At 44.8% G+C, this 13,602-nt stretch overlaps 1 protein-coding gene across 1 annotated transcript; it reads right to left on the reverse strand.

Annotated features, from left to right (window-relative positions):
- Window positions 1–3,578: 3,578 nt before the first annotated feature.
- Window positions 3,579–9,953, reverse strand: hmgn3 (high mobility group nucleosomal binding domain 3). Its single transcript, XM_080531351.1, has 6 exons — window positions 9,864–9,953; window positions 7,163–7,213; window positions 6,774–6,803; window positions 5,790–5,840; window positions 5,494–5,601; window positions 3,579–4,483 (listed from the first exon to the last, which is right to left on the reverse strand). Exons 1-6 carry the CDS (start codon window positions 9,876–9,878, stop codon window positions 4,427–4,429), a joined length of 312 nt encoding a protein of 103 aa, XP_080387477.1. The 5' UTR covers window positions 9,879–9,953; the 3' UTR covers window positions 3,579–4,426.
- Between the last annotated feature and the right edge of the window lie 3,649 nt (window positions 9,954–13,602).

The following is a 13,602-nucleotide window of genomic DNA, read 5'->3' on the forward strand; positions in this document are numbered from 1 at the left end:
CTTTCGATGTATTACTTAAGTTTTTTTTTCTGAATCCGAGTATGCTGTAAGGCCTATGATTTGGTCGTTATTGTATAACAACATGTCTGTTACTAACACACCCACTCCGGGAGTCGTTTGGTGGGAAGTCGTCCATTTCTATTCCTAACGCTGCCTGGGAGTAAAATGGGGGAAGGGTTGGAAAAGAGGGGAATGTAGCCTAATGAATGAAACCTCGTGAGTTACAGGAATCCACGTCTAATGGCAATACACAGATCAAATAGACAGATATTTATTGAAACCGTCGATTTTTAAATATGTCGTATTCTAGCAGACATAAAGCTTTAGAGTTAAAAGATCAAAGCGCGTAACTTTGATGTGTTTTTAAGATTATTATACTTAAATTAAGATAGTATTTTCAGTAGGGAGCTTTTGACAGTATTTGCCTAAATATCAGCTTTTGTAAGTGTAAGCGTTTTGTGTCATTACAAAACAGAACATGACTATGTCATTGCCGTTTTATTCAGACAGAAACTGTGGAAAGAGCTCTTGATATTTTGAAGTTAAGAAATTCACTTGTTCAATATTCTTTGTCAGCTAAGGTTATTGTTTTTTGTCTGACTGCTATCATTTGCAACATCTGGAATTTTGTTTCTAGTTAATAGATGTACATTCAGTGTATTCTCAGTTTAAAATGGTGCTGCTCAAATGACATCAACCCTCAGACGTTTACAAACTAAATATGATAGACACACACACACACACACATTGTGTGCTGGTCGAAATGACACACATACGGTTTAAATATCACACACACACACACACACACACACACACACTGTGCTGGTACTTTATGCTAGTCTTTCACTACCAAACTCTTTTGACTGATTTACTTACATTCCTGACCCTTGATAGTGTGTGCATATTAGAGTGTTGTTGAGGCATCTTCACCACATGTGTATTTGTAACAGGTATCACACACACACACACACACACACACACACACACACACACACACACACACACACACACACACACACACACTTCCAACTGTCCAATGTCACTTTAGAATGTTGTGATACATACTATCTCAACTACCCCCCACTCTCTCACCCTTGTATGTGCGTCATTTTGATAAGTGAGGGTTTGCATGTGTTTATTTCTCAAGGCTTTAGAGACAGTGCTGTGTACCCCTTATTCTGAGTGTGGGCCCCAGTGGCCTACCCTCCATGGCTGACTTGGCCACTAGGCGGCACTGCCACTCTGTACTAACCTAGTGACTGGAGTGCAGGAGGCCACAGAGGGGTCAAAGGTGACAAAGCTGCCCAAAGGTTGTCAGCTTGTCAGCAGGTCCAATCTCACCCCCTGGTCCTCATTTCAGTTGGTCTCTAAGAAGAATATTATTCAATGAGAATTTGATGAAGATGGCTACCCTGGGTACGAACACTTTGCCCGGCTGCCCTCGAAAAGGCGGTACAGGACCATGGCCGCAAGGACAAACAGACTGAAGCTCAGCTTCTACCCCAGGGCCATCCAGGCCCTGAACACAGCAAAGACCTAGGTTCTGGGCCTTGGACAGTCTGGACGGATTGATGGCAGCTGCTGGATTGAAAAAATCAGGTGTAGTGCTGAGGCACAAATGTGTACATTTCAAGCCTGCAAACTGCGACACTTTAAATGAATGTGCAATAACACTATGTGCAATATGACAACCCTAGTCGTCTTATCTGTACAGTATAGTATAGTGGATAGTGTACATAGCCTTTATTTATGTAAACCAGCTCCTTTCCCTTCTTGTTTTTTTAGGTTTTTTTTTCTTTCCTAGCACCAGGGGAGCCACCCCTCCCAAATTTCGTTGTTTGGTACCTGTACTATAGCAATGACAATAAAGACCATTCATTCATTCATTCATACTCCTCACAGTCCCTCACTAGGACACACAGTAAGCCAGGGTCCTAAGCTTATTGATGAAGACTCTTTTTTATGGATATGAGTTTACTACATCACCAGTCATGTAAAGACAGGCCTAGCTGACATTCCGATAAGAGGAAAGGAAAAGATGAGTCTCACACGCAATTACAATGGAATACGCTGTTTATTTTTCAAGAAGAAAAAAAACATGATTAAAGTTAACAACGTGCACACTCAAATCACTTTTTATTCAAATACAATAATCTTTGGGGCTTTAATTGGATTCAATTCCATACTACATTTAATCAGAGTTGACGAACACTTCTTCTGATAACGTTTGGAGGTCTGTGATGGTGGTTGAGGTCTGTGATGATGGTTGAGGTCTGTTCCAATGGCTCCAAATGGGTTTCAGCATTGTGCTTACAACATGGCACGGGCCTCGGATAATATTTTTGTGTTAATTGATAATAGTGGGAAACGTGGAAACATGTACTATATGATGGGAAGCTCTGTTAATTCATTCCTTGTAGTTTGGTTGGCCCGGGCCTCTGAATGACACCTGGCCTGGCCATAGAGGGCCTCAGCAGACCCGGCTATCCTGGCCCCATGGCAAATGCTGACCTTTCACTTCCTGACACAGCAGTTGTATTTAACACAGCCACGTGCCCCCGCCGACCTCACTCACTCACACACACACACACACACACACACACAGTGTAAGCTTTGTAGGGGTTTGAATAGATCTATGACCCTGTATATATATATATACACACACACACACACACACATTCATAGGAACACCCACAATGACACCTGAGTTTTCCACAGGTATAAAACAGTACACAGTAGACAGGTGAATGGATCAAAACAATCATGGTTAACACTCTATCTCATCAGTTACATAATTAGGCCAACCAAGCCCTTTCCTGGAGTTTCTGTTCAGTGAAGTACACACTATTGAATTAACCTTCAGGAGACTTCTGACCGGAAGGCCCTGCAACGGATGGGAACATTACAGTACATCACGGGTGCCCAACTCCCTGCCATCGCGGACCTTCAGGAGATGCAGTGTCTGCGGAGGGCGCGAGGGGGACACAGTACGGGAGTCTAGGCTCCTGCACCAGCAGGCAGTAGCCTTGCCCTCTAGCCCCCCCCCCCCATCAATAGGATGAACTTTGCACATCCCACCCAGCCCCCTCCACCCCCCCAACAGGATGAACATTGCACACCCCCCAGGACTTCAACTCAGTTTTTGCACATTGTACATATACTGTACATATTGTATTGATAACCATTGCCCTTGCTCTGTACATATCTACAGCATATATCTTACTGTACATATCTTGCCCTTGTCTGTACATAATTCACTGTACATATCTCTACGGCTTGCAATATGCACTATTCGGCTAGATGCCAAATGCATTTGGTTGTCATTGTACTTGTATTATGCCAATGACAATTAAATTTAATCTGAACCTGAATCTGAATCTGAGACACCAGTAACCAGAAGTAACCAGACGCACAGAAAACACAGTGTCACACAAGACATACATTTTCTCTTTTATTTCAAAATATTTTCCAACAGGATGAAACCTAGTGAAGCGACAGGACCACAAGGGTTCCAGAGCTCACACAGCGTTCGAGAACAGAAGCCCCACTCATTATTGCCGCTCTGCCAAAAGATGAAGGGGTGTAAAAAAAAAAGGGAAAAAAAGAAAGAACCAGGGACGTACTGTAAACAATGTCAAACAGGAGCAACTCACACACACACACAAACACACTTTTTTACAACAGCATTTAAAACAAAGGAGTGGCTATTCTGAACGCTATCTAAATATCTGTTTAAAAAGCCGCAAACATTCTCCATGGTTGACTATAATGTCTCTTGACCCCTGGTTTTACCCCCAACTCTCTTGGCTCTGGGGGTAGTGTCTCATTAGCCCAGATCTAGAACCTTCACTCTTCTCCTAACAGCCACCGTGGTGAATTTCAGCTAAAGCAATACCATAATGGAAAAGCTATGGTCGAGGAGATATGACATCATCACAAAGAGAGTAAGTGAGTGAGGCGTTTTGTGAAACTCTGGCTAAATCTCGAGAATGGCGAGTGGCTCCCTCCCCTTGTCCCTCACCTGCACTGAAGTCACAACACTGGTGGCTGGTAAAAGCAAATGAACGGGAAACACAAGGAGAGACCCGGACAGGAGGCCACTCTAGACTACGGAGATGCACCCACCACCAGATGAAGAATACTTGCGGCCAATTTATAAAATTTAAAAAAATTAAAACATATCACTTCATTCAGTCTTTAAGGAGAGAGGAAGGGAGAGAGGAAGGGATAGGTGTAGAGGAACATAATGGGGGGGGAGAGGAGAGATGGAGGGAACTGCAAGGAGGAGTGTGGACACATGGCGCTGGTTATAATTCCTACTATCACAGGTCTAAAAAAATTCCGCATTTTACAAAATCCTTAGTAAAAAAGATCCTTCGCTGCCATGGAATCAAGGGGAAGGAGTTGGAGACACATTGACCTTCGCTCATGCCTTCTCCTCAGGGACGTTCTCCTCAGCGACATCCTCTTCAGCGTCGGTCACCTAGAGAGAGGGGTGGGGGGGGGGTAACGATGAGAGAAACGTTAGACTTGGAACATCAACAGGCGAGAGTGGCTACAGTGGCCTGGGGTGGTCCAGTGGTCTAGCGGACCAGCCTACAGTGCACACATTGCGCCCATGTTGGCATGGATTCGAATCCAGCCCGTACCCTGCTGACATACCCTGTCCTACTTACTTCCTGCCTTTCTCCACTACATCTATCCAATAAAACTGCAAAAATAGTGTACCACACCAAAAAAATTACATTTAAAATGGCTTCCAATCGTACGTCCCCCATCTGTAATGATGTGAGAGAGCTCAACTGATGAAGGAAAAAAAAATCCAAACGTGACTGTCTGATCTGGACACAGCTCTCTCCAGGTGAGGTCCTCACGGCTACCTCCTCCTCAGCCATTGGTGGAGACGACTGCGTGTGAGCACGTCGATTAGGACAATCACCTTACCAATGAAGGATCTGCAAGCTGCATTGCAGAACCTTAAAATCACTCCCTGTTCACTCCACTGCACTCAAAGCAAAAGCTAGTCGTACGCTCACATCCACATCCACACACACAGTCGTCCACACACACACTGCTATGGAAGCAAAGTGATGTTAAGAGCGCACACACACACACGCACACACACACACACACTCATGTTAAAGCACACACACCCACACGGTCGTACCCATGACTGTCACGCTCTCACTCTGTCCTCTGACAGACATCGAAGAGGGGGCCGTGGTTCTGTTGTACGACACACTGACACAAGAGCGAGACACACAGATCTGTGTGTGTGTGTGTGTGGTGTGTGTGCATGGGATGTGGTTGTGTAGGGTTATGGGAGATATGAGGTGGGGAGTGAGTGCAGGTGTAAGTGTGTGAGAGAGAGAACATTTAGAAAATGGGAGAGAAAATGTAATTAACACAGGTCATAAATGGATGATTTCCTGAACCCCCACTAAAGGTACATTTTCAATAATCCCGACCATCCTTATGTGTGGAGTCACATACCTCCTCTTTCTTTCCGTTCTGGGTGGGAACATCGTCCTTCTTCCCCTTAGCTCCGCCTTTCTTCCCCTTCATGGCCTTATCGTCAACAGGCTTCTGTGCAACGACAGCCTATCAAAACAGTGAACAGTTGTTGAGAGCCAGGGCGCAAATAATATGGAAATAAACAAAAATCATTATGATTTAAAAATAACTACATATGCAAATGTGTGTTTGTGACTCCAAAATGTTCTCAGGCTGTGAGTGAGTGTGTGTGTGTGTGTGTGTGTGTGTGTGTGTGTGTGTTTCCACTGCATTACCTTGGCGACTGCCTTCTTGGGCTTGGCCTCAAGTTTGGTTGGAGCTGGTTTCTGCAAGTTAGAGAGTTTTATTAGCATGAGCGCTAGCATGGAGAGAATAGGACCAGTGGTTTTAGATAAGACTCATAGGCTGTGTCGTTGTTTCTGAACACTTGGACCACTCCTTTCACCCACTCATGCCGGGTTTTGGGTTCCAGTGCTGCGTCCAGAGCAAGGACTCGGGCCCCCCACTGTCTCACGTCAGATAGCGTCATCTCAATGCTTTTGGGTTGAAAGCTTGACGGTTAGTGACAGTGTACGTCGCAGAAGGGAAATACCATAGAAATAGTGTTGTTTAAAGACTGGGGAAATGTACAAGACCTTACCAAAACTGTCATTGTCGACAAGGTAAAGCTATCACCTGGGAACATGTCCGTAACAATTAACGGTCTGCTTATGAAGTGTTTATAAACCACTCTCCAATTAATTCGCTAACCCGAGGCAAGCAAAATGATATGCAATTGTTTGTCAACAAATACATATAATTGTGTATCTATTACACAATGAACCACTTGATGACCAAATCAACATGTTCATATGAACATGATGAAGGACAAGCCATACGTATGCATAGGTATACAGTATGTGTTACTTAATATTATAGTTTATAGCTATGTAATAAATATAATACTTATAAGCAGAACCTCAAAATGTTCCAAACATGTCCCATAAGGACAGGTTAAACAAGTACATCAGAACGGAGCCATGGGCCAGACTGAATCGATTGGGGACGTTTTCTTATCGCTACGTTCACAGCATCACGTACATCTGTGAGTGGCACTGTTTGGTTCGGTACAGATTTTTGTTAGACAATAACAATCATGTCCCCAAAGATTCTATCTGGCCTTGGGATGGAGTGGTGATGGGAGGGCAGTACGCAGGTGAGAGAGTGAGAGTGAAAGAGAGAGAGAGAGGTGAGGAGAGGGAGGGCAGAATAATACTCACCACTGACAACCTCTCGGACCGTCTGGTGGGCTACAGGAACAAGGGAGAAAGAGGGTGGGTTAAGGGGGAGAGAGAGAGGGGACAGAAAGTGAGAGAGGTAGGGGGGGGAGAGAGAGGGGGCAGGGGGAGACAGAGAGGGAGAGAAAGAGAGAGGTAGAGAGAGAGGTAGAGAGAGAGTGAGAGTGAGAGATGTCAGTTGTGTTTTTAGAGGCTTATATCATGTAATATGTGTTTGCACAGAGCATGTGCTTAATATGAGGGCTAGGTCCTTAGTAAGCCTATTTGTGTTTGTGATTGTGTAAACACATGTAAGCACGCACACTCACACACACACACTCACTCACAGCACACACACAGCACACAAACACACAGCACACAAACACACTTACCTCCTGCTTTGTGACCTTAGGAGCATCCTTGCCCTCAGCAACCTCGGGAGACTACAGAGGAAATACAGAAAAGAGGATTAACCCAACACATACAGTACACACACATTGGCATCCAAAGATCAGAGTCGGAGTGCATGTCTTTGAGTGAGGGTCCCTGCACATCTGTGTGTGTGTGTGTGTGTGTGTGTGTGTGTGTGTGTGTGTCCTGTCCAGCTCTGGGGTTCACTTTAATAGTTTTGATTCACAGTGCTCTGTTAGTAGCCTACTGAGGACTGTTTTAGCTTGATGGTTCACCTCACGTATAATGCAGCTGCTTTCTTTTATGTTGGCCTGTCAATCATCGCACTGTTGTTGTTCTTGATCTAAAGGTCAAGACTCACGAAGAAAACCGTATACTGGTAGGTGCCAAGACTCACCCTAATCGAAAATGGCATGACAATAAAATAAATGCCAACATATTCTTAGTTATTTAACCCTCTATGGCACCTTGTTGCCTCTAGGCAACATACCCATTCTTAGCCTTTTACATTCACACAATGCATCCCAAGTTATGATGCAATACTTAGAAAAAGAGGCAGGGCCATAAGGAACCAACGGCAGTGTTTGAATGTGTCACATGTCTCTCTGTAGGCCATGCTGAATCCCTTTTTTGCAGACTGTCCCACAAGGATCAGCTTAGCCATTTCTCTCCACAAAAATCGTCTGAAAACATATTTTCCTGGCCTTTTTCAATCTGGAAAAAAATATATTCATAATAATAGCTGAGTAAAGCTTACCTTCTAATAGTTTAATTTACTTTATTTGCTAATTAAGTAATGGAAACTTGTTAAAATGCAAATGTTGCCTTGAGGCAACACCGTACCATTATGGTAAGTTGCAAATGTTGCCTTGAGGCAACACTGTGCCACCATGGATTCACCATGACACTGGTCAGGCGCAGCTGTCAGGGGGCAGGCGTGCCTCTCTTGGGGCATCTCTCAGGCACCTCTCGGGGGCACTCTCCATGCCATTACTGACCATTACTTACATTTACGTACTTTAGCCACTTTACTCTATTATACTGAGCCAATTACCACTATTGCACTATTGTCTATTGTATTCCACCCCTGTACATTGTACCGCACATTTAACATATTTTATCTAGTATTTTTTGTATATATAGTTATGTCTAATCTTGTCGTATTCTATTGTTATTTATTGTTTTTGTTTACTATGCACCGTGCATGAGAGGGAAATGCAATTTCAGCCCTCTGTATGTCTGTACATATATTGGATTAACAATAAAGCTGACTTTGACTTTGACTGACAGTGTTGCCTCAAGGCAACGCACCCCAAAAAGTACCCCCCAAAAATATTTATTGAAAATGTCTTTAGATTATGTTTATTTGGTCTATTCTAAGACAAAAAAAACACTCCAAACATTTTTTTCCCAACTGGATTCATAATGCGTGCCATAGAGGGATAAAAGACAAACACATTTATGTTTGCGTTGGCTTGCAATGCGATAATGCCACCGAATAACCTGGAACGCCATTCTATGTACCGGTAGGTGGTCTTTTCATATTCAGGTCGTTTATCCCAGTAAACACAGGCAGCCTCCAGACAGACTATGCAAAACCCAATCGTTTCGCCCGAGGATCGCATCGTTTGCATAGCAACGACCTCCACCACTAAAACTCACACTCTCTCTGTCCTCAAAGGCAAATCAACACACTAAAAGCAGACAATAGCAGTTGTAGGAGACAAAGTCGCCAGTCCCCCGTGTGTGCGCCAAAACAATGCGCCATAGTGCAGAGGCGTTTGGATAGTAGGCCTATCACTGTTCTCTCTCTATGCTCTGCTCAGCGAGGGAATTCTCTCTCTCTCTCTCTCTCTCTCACTCCCCCTCTGTCGTTCTCTCTCTCTCTCTCTCTCTCTCTCTCTCTCTCTCTCTCTCTCTCTCTCTCTCTCTCTCTCTCTCTCTCTCTCTCTCTCTCTCTCTCTCTCTCTCTCTCTCTCTCTCTCTCTCTCTCTCTCTCTCGCTCGCTCTCTCTCGCTCTCTCTCTCTCTCTCTCGCTCTCTCGCTCGCTCTCTCTCTGGGTTTCTACCACCAGCTGACGAACTGGTTGGTTACATACGGGTCTGAAAGGCGACATCCGACAGAGGGAGGAGGAAAGGGTGTCGCTGAAAAAAAAAAAATGCACATCCTCCATCGACGAAACCGATATTGTCAAATTGGCGCACTTTAAGATCTTCACACAGAGGCGCTGAGTAGAACTGTCACTCTTAAATGACTGCCCCGGGTGGGGTCTCACCACTCGGGTGACATTCGCCAGCGCCGCTGCTCACGGCGGGTGACAGTACCCTTCAGGGGGCAGAGATCGGTCAGTAAAAACAACCCTCGGTTGAAAAGCAATGGAGGGGAAACCTGGGGTCTGCGACCGTCAACAACGAGAAAAACACGAAAGGGGGGTGAAATCTACCGCGCACCGCTCTCTCTCCCCTATGGATGAAACAGTCACACCTGAAAGATTCCGATATAACCGACGATGTTCGGATATCGAAACTTTGGCATCACCTCACCTGCTCGACCTCGCCAAAAAGCCTAACATTAGGGAGGGTGAAAGCGGCAAAGCGCACTGCTAAAAATAAATTGAAGAGTACATTTCTAACAAGTATGATTTAGGATGTATAGGCTGTATACAAATCTAACAACACTCACCTTCCTCTTAGGCATTTTTACAAGCGGATACTTTTCCAGCCAGCAGGAGAGTAGAACAGTTAAACCTGAAGGTCCAAGGCGCGAGTTTGTAACTACCACGAAATACACAGGATCAATATCTAAGCACCTTCGATAATAACATGTTAATTATATGCAGACCTGAACTCGGAGTCTCGCTCAGCCATAGGGCAGAACGGTCAGAACCTTCTCCTGTAGTATGACCTGATTGGTCAAGCCTCCTCTATGTAAATAATATATGCGCAAACATTGGTCGAAGTTTTGAAAAAAGATTCCATGACAATTCTGTGATTGGCTACGCGCTCTTTGTACGCAAATCACGGCTTCGTTGACAGATGTGTGTGTTGAAAGAGGAAAGAATAAAGAAAGACAGGCCAATGGAAACGTGACAGCGCTCTGGGTGCATCTGGGTAGTGTAGGCTCGGGACAAATCCAGATTGGGACCATGACAATCATGCAGGAGAGGGTCATATTGCTCTCTCGACTATTATTCAGACCAGGCAGAGACTGGAGACTTCAGGCTGGTTATAAAGTATGGCAATAAGACATCTTTCCATTAGTATGACCACAGAAAATATATTCAAGACAATTATTTTTACACCTCAAAAACTTTTATTTCTTTTCTAAAGGTTTTATATTTTTACATATTACGTATTTTTACATATTACGTATTCTTACACTACAAATATGGGTGAACACATCTAGACAATTCACTGATTAAATAGTTGGCCTCTCAACATTGAACATTGAAATTGAACACTAAAGATAACTTGGGAAACTTCATATCAGGTCCATGACTTTTCCAGACCAACAACGTAAGTTCCCACAGCAGCAGAGCCATTCCCCCGCTATGACATCACAATGGCCACATTGTGGAATCACACTATTCTACAAACACATCACTATAGACATGATGACTACATTCTCCAAGAAAATCTACATTCTACGAATGCATCACAATAGGGAACGCAGCCTTCTACAAATACATCACAATGGAGAACACACCATCCTATACATCACAATAGTCATCACAACATTCTACACAAGACAACAATGGCCAACTAAACAGTCAGTGACATCACAATGGAGATATCCACAGATCCCACAATAGACAGTGCTGCATCCTGCCACACAACAAAGCCTCACACGTGTGCCCCCGAATATACCTCTACCATATAGGAACCAACCCAGAATACACACGAGCAGGTAACACAGACTGCTCCACTGCCTTCACAGAGATTCACCTTGTCAGCTAAATGGAAAGGGAAAGAATAACAACAAAAGAAAGACAGAAAAAGAGAGAGAGAGAGAGGTTTAATTTGTGCAATTGGCTATTTGTGTGTGTGTATGTGTGTGTGTGTGTGTGTGTGTGTGTGTGTGTGTGTGTGTGTGTGTGTGTGTGTGTGTGTGTGTGTGTGTGTGTGTACCCTAGTTACGAATGAAGTGACAGATTGCCTAAAGAAAATTAGAGGGATCAGATCCCCAATGAAAAAAATGTTAATGAGATCTCAACAATTGGCTGAGCTTGCAAACACGTGATATTGTAATGCTTATAAACACTGTATCCCAAATTAAAGGAATGATTCACATTGCATCACTGCTCACAACTAGGTCCTTGTATAATTAAAAAGGTTGCAGCACAACACAGTTTGGAAATCCCTGATCTAAGACTCAGTTGATCCCACCAAAACACCACTGACTCAAAACTAGGGGTTTATTACTATGGATGACTGTCCTTCAGGATGAACTAGGGGTTTATTACTATAGATGACTGTCCTTCAGGATGAACCTGACAATGCAGAACAATATTAGCCTACATGTGCGTGAACATTTTTCTTTTTAAAAACACACCAATGATGTAAGCCTTATGGAGGCCACTCCACACAATAAAAATATAAGAACTAGAGTTGTCAAGTAATGAATAACATTTGTAGATTTTATTTTTCCTATATGATGTGAAATTGTTTCACCTGATGTTTCACCTTTCACTTAGGTTCACCTGATGTTTCACCTTTCATCTAGGTGATCAGAGATGTTCTTAATATGCATAGTGTGACAGGTTCCCCCTGTAACCCTAACCCTAACCCTTAACCCCACCCAACACAGTTAACAATCTCTCTGCATCCCACTCCACACAGAAGACCAGGACAGGTGGTCATAAAAATATGTATTTATTATTGTCATTTAAAAGAGGACAACATATACAGAGTCTCCCATATCCTTCCCCAACCACAGTTTCTAATGGGGGGGGGGGGGGTAGATGAACTTCCCTCCCTTAGCTATGGGGGTGGCTGTAACGTGGGATAGCTGGGAAGGGTATTCACACAACACTACCTGCACTCTGTAGACACACTGCACTCTGTAGACACACTGCACTCATCAGGCACTGCAATCAAAATAACTAGGGCACTGCAAAAGAAATGTGGGAGGACACTACAAACGGGTGAAGGCACTACCAGTGAATGGGACCCACCCTGGGACCTATCCCAACTACCAGCTCAACTTGGGACCCCCAATGACTATGGAAAAGGAGTGGGCAGGAGACAAACATACAAGACAGACAACATGAAAGTTCAGAGTGTGGGGATCGACCCCCGCATCCCCACACACACACAAAAAAAAGAAACTGTCCGTGGTTGGCTCTCTGCGCTCCTCCCACTAGGCGCGGCCCTGGTGACCCACTGCTCTGCGTCAGCAGCCACGGGAGGATGGATCAGGCAGGAGATCCACAAATAGCAGAGAAACCTGTGGGACACAGGGCTTTCAGTGCTGGGCGGTACAAGAGGCAAAGTACAACTGGGCACCAACAATCATAGGAATTGGTCGTGTTCCTTACTGGTTGGAGCTTAGCTCCAGTTGCGCAGGGTGTGACACTCCCCCCACTTTTTTCAATAATCTTCCCGACTACCTATCTTCATCAAGGTTGGTACCTGTTCGGGAGTCTCTGATTCTGATCTACGAACTGACCCATCCCATCACCCCTATTCGACTGGGCCCCTGGGGGAGTGGTAGGCTCTCTGTGGGGAAGTGGGACCACCGGGGCTCCAGGGTACCAGGTGTAGTTATGCCAGTTGACATTTGGCAGTTGCTGGACCTGGGGATCATCTGGTTGACTTTGGCCTGTTGAGTCAGTCTCCGGGGGCGGAGGTGGTACAGCATAGGGGCAAGGCCATACATTGTTCAAATGTATAGTCCGTTCTGGTCCTCCTCCTTCTGGCCTGATCCGCAGGACAGGCATCCCAGGGAGGACGTGTCCTATAACAACAAAAGGCTGGGGTTGCCATAGAGGGGCCAATTTACCTTGGTTGCACCGTCGGAATATCCTTAGCAGCACTCGCTCATCAGGCATCAAAGGGAGGTCCTTGGCTCGTCAATCATATCGCTGTTTGTCTTGTTCTTGTTGGTGCCGTGCTCTGGCCTCTACTTGGCTGTAGGCCCATCTGAGCTGGTTGTGGTGGTACTGCACCCACCTATCCAGGCCCATTTGAGGCCTTGGAAACTATACACCTGAAATCACCTCCACAGGGAGCCTGGCATGTCTGCTGCACATTACAAAGAAAGGGGTTAGGCTGTGGTGGTGCTGTGCTCAGTCTTATTGGATGCTTGGAGGAGCCGGGCAACTGTTCGGGCCAGTTTCTCTGTTCATTTTCTTCAAGTGACCCCAACAGAGACAGAATTGTTTGGTTAAACCTTTCGCAGGCCCTATTCCCCTGAGCATGGT

This window comes from Nansenia antarctica (assembly GCF_963989245.1).
Source record: "Nansenia antarctica genome assembly, chromosome: 1".
Classification (NCBI taxonomy): domain Eukaryota; kingdom Metazoa; phylum Chordata; class Actinopteri; order Argentiniformes; family Microstomatidae; genus Nansenia; species Nansenia antarctica.

Excerpts from the sequence above, each read along its gene's own strand:
- hmgn3 (XM_080531351.1), bottom strand. Across the intron at positions 6,804-7,162 it reads CTAAGGTCACAAAGCAGGAG|CCCACCAGACGGTCCGAGAG; the intron begins GTAAGTGTGTTT and ends TTGTTCCTGTAG. Across the intron at positions 5,602-5,789 it reads CCAAGAAGGCAGTCGCCAAG|GCTGTCGTTGCACAGAAGCC; the intron begins GTAATGCAGTGG and ends CTGTTTTGATAG.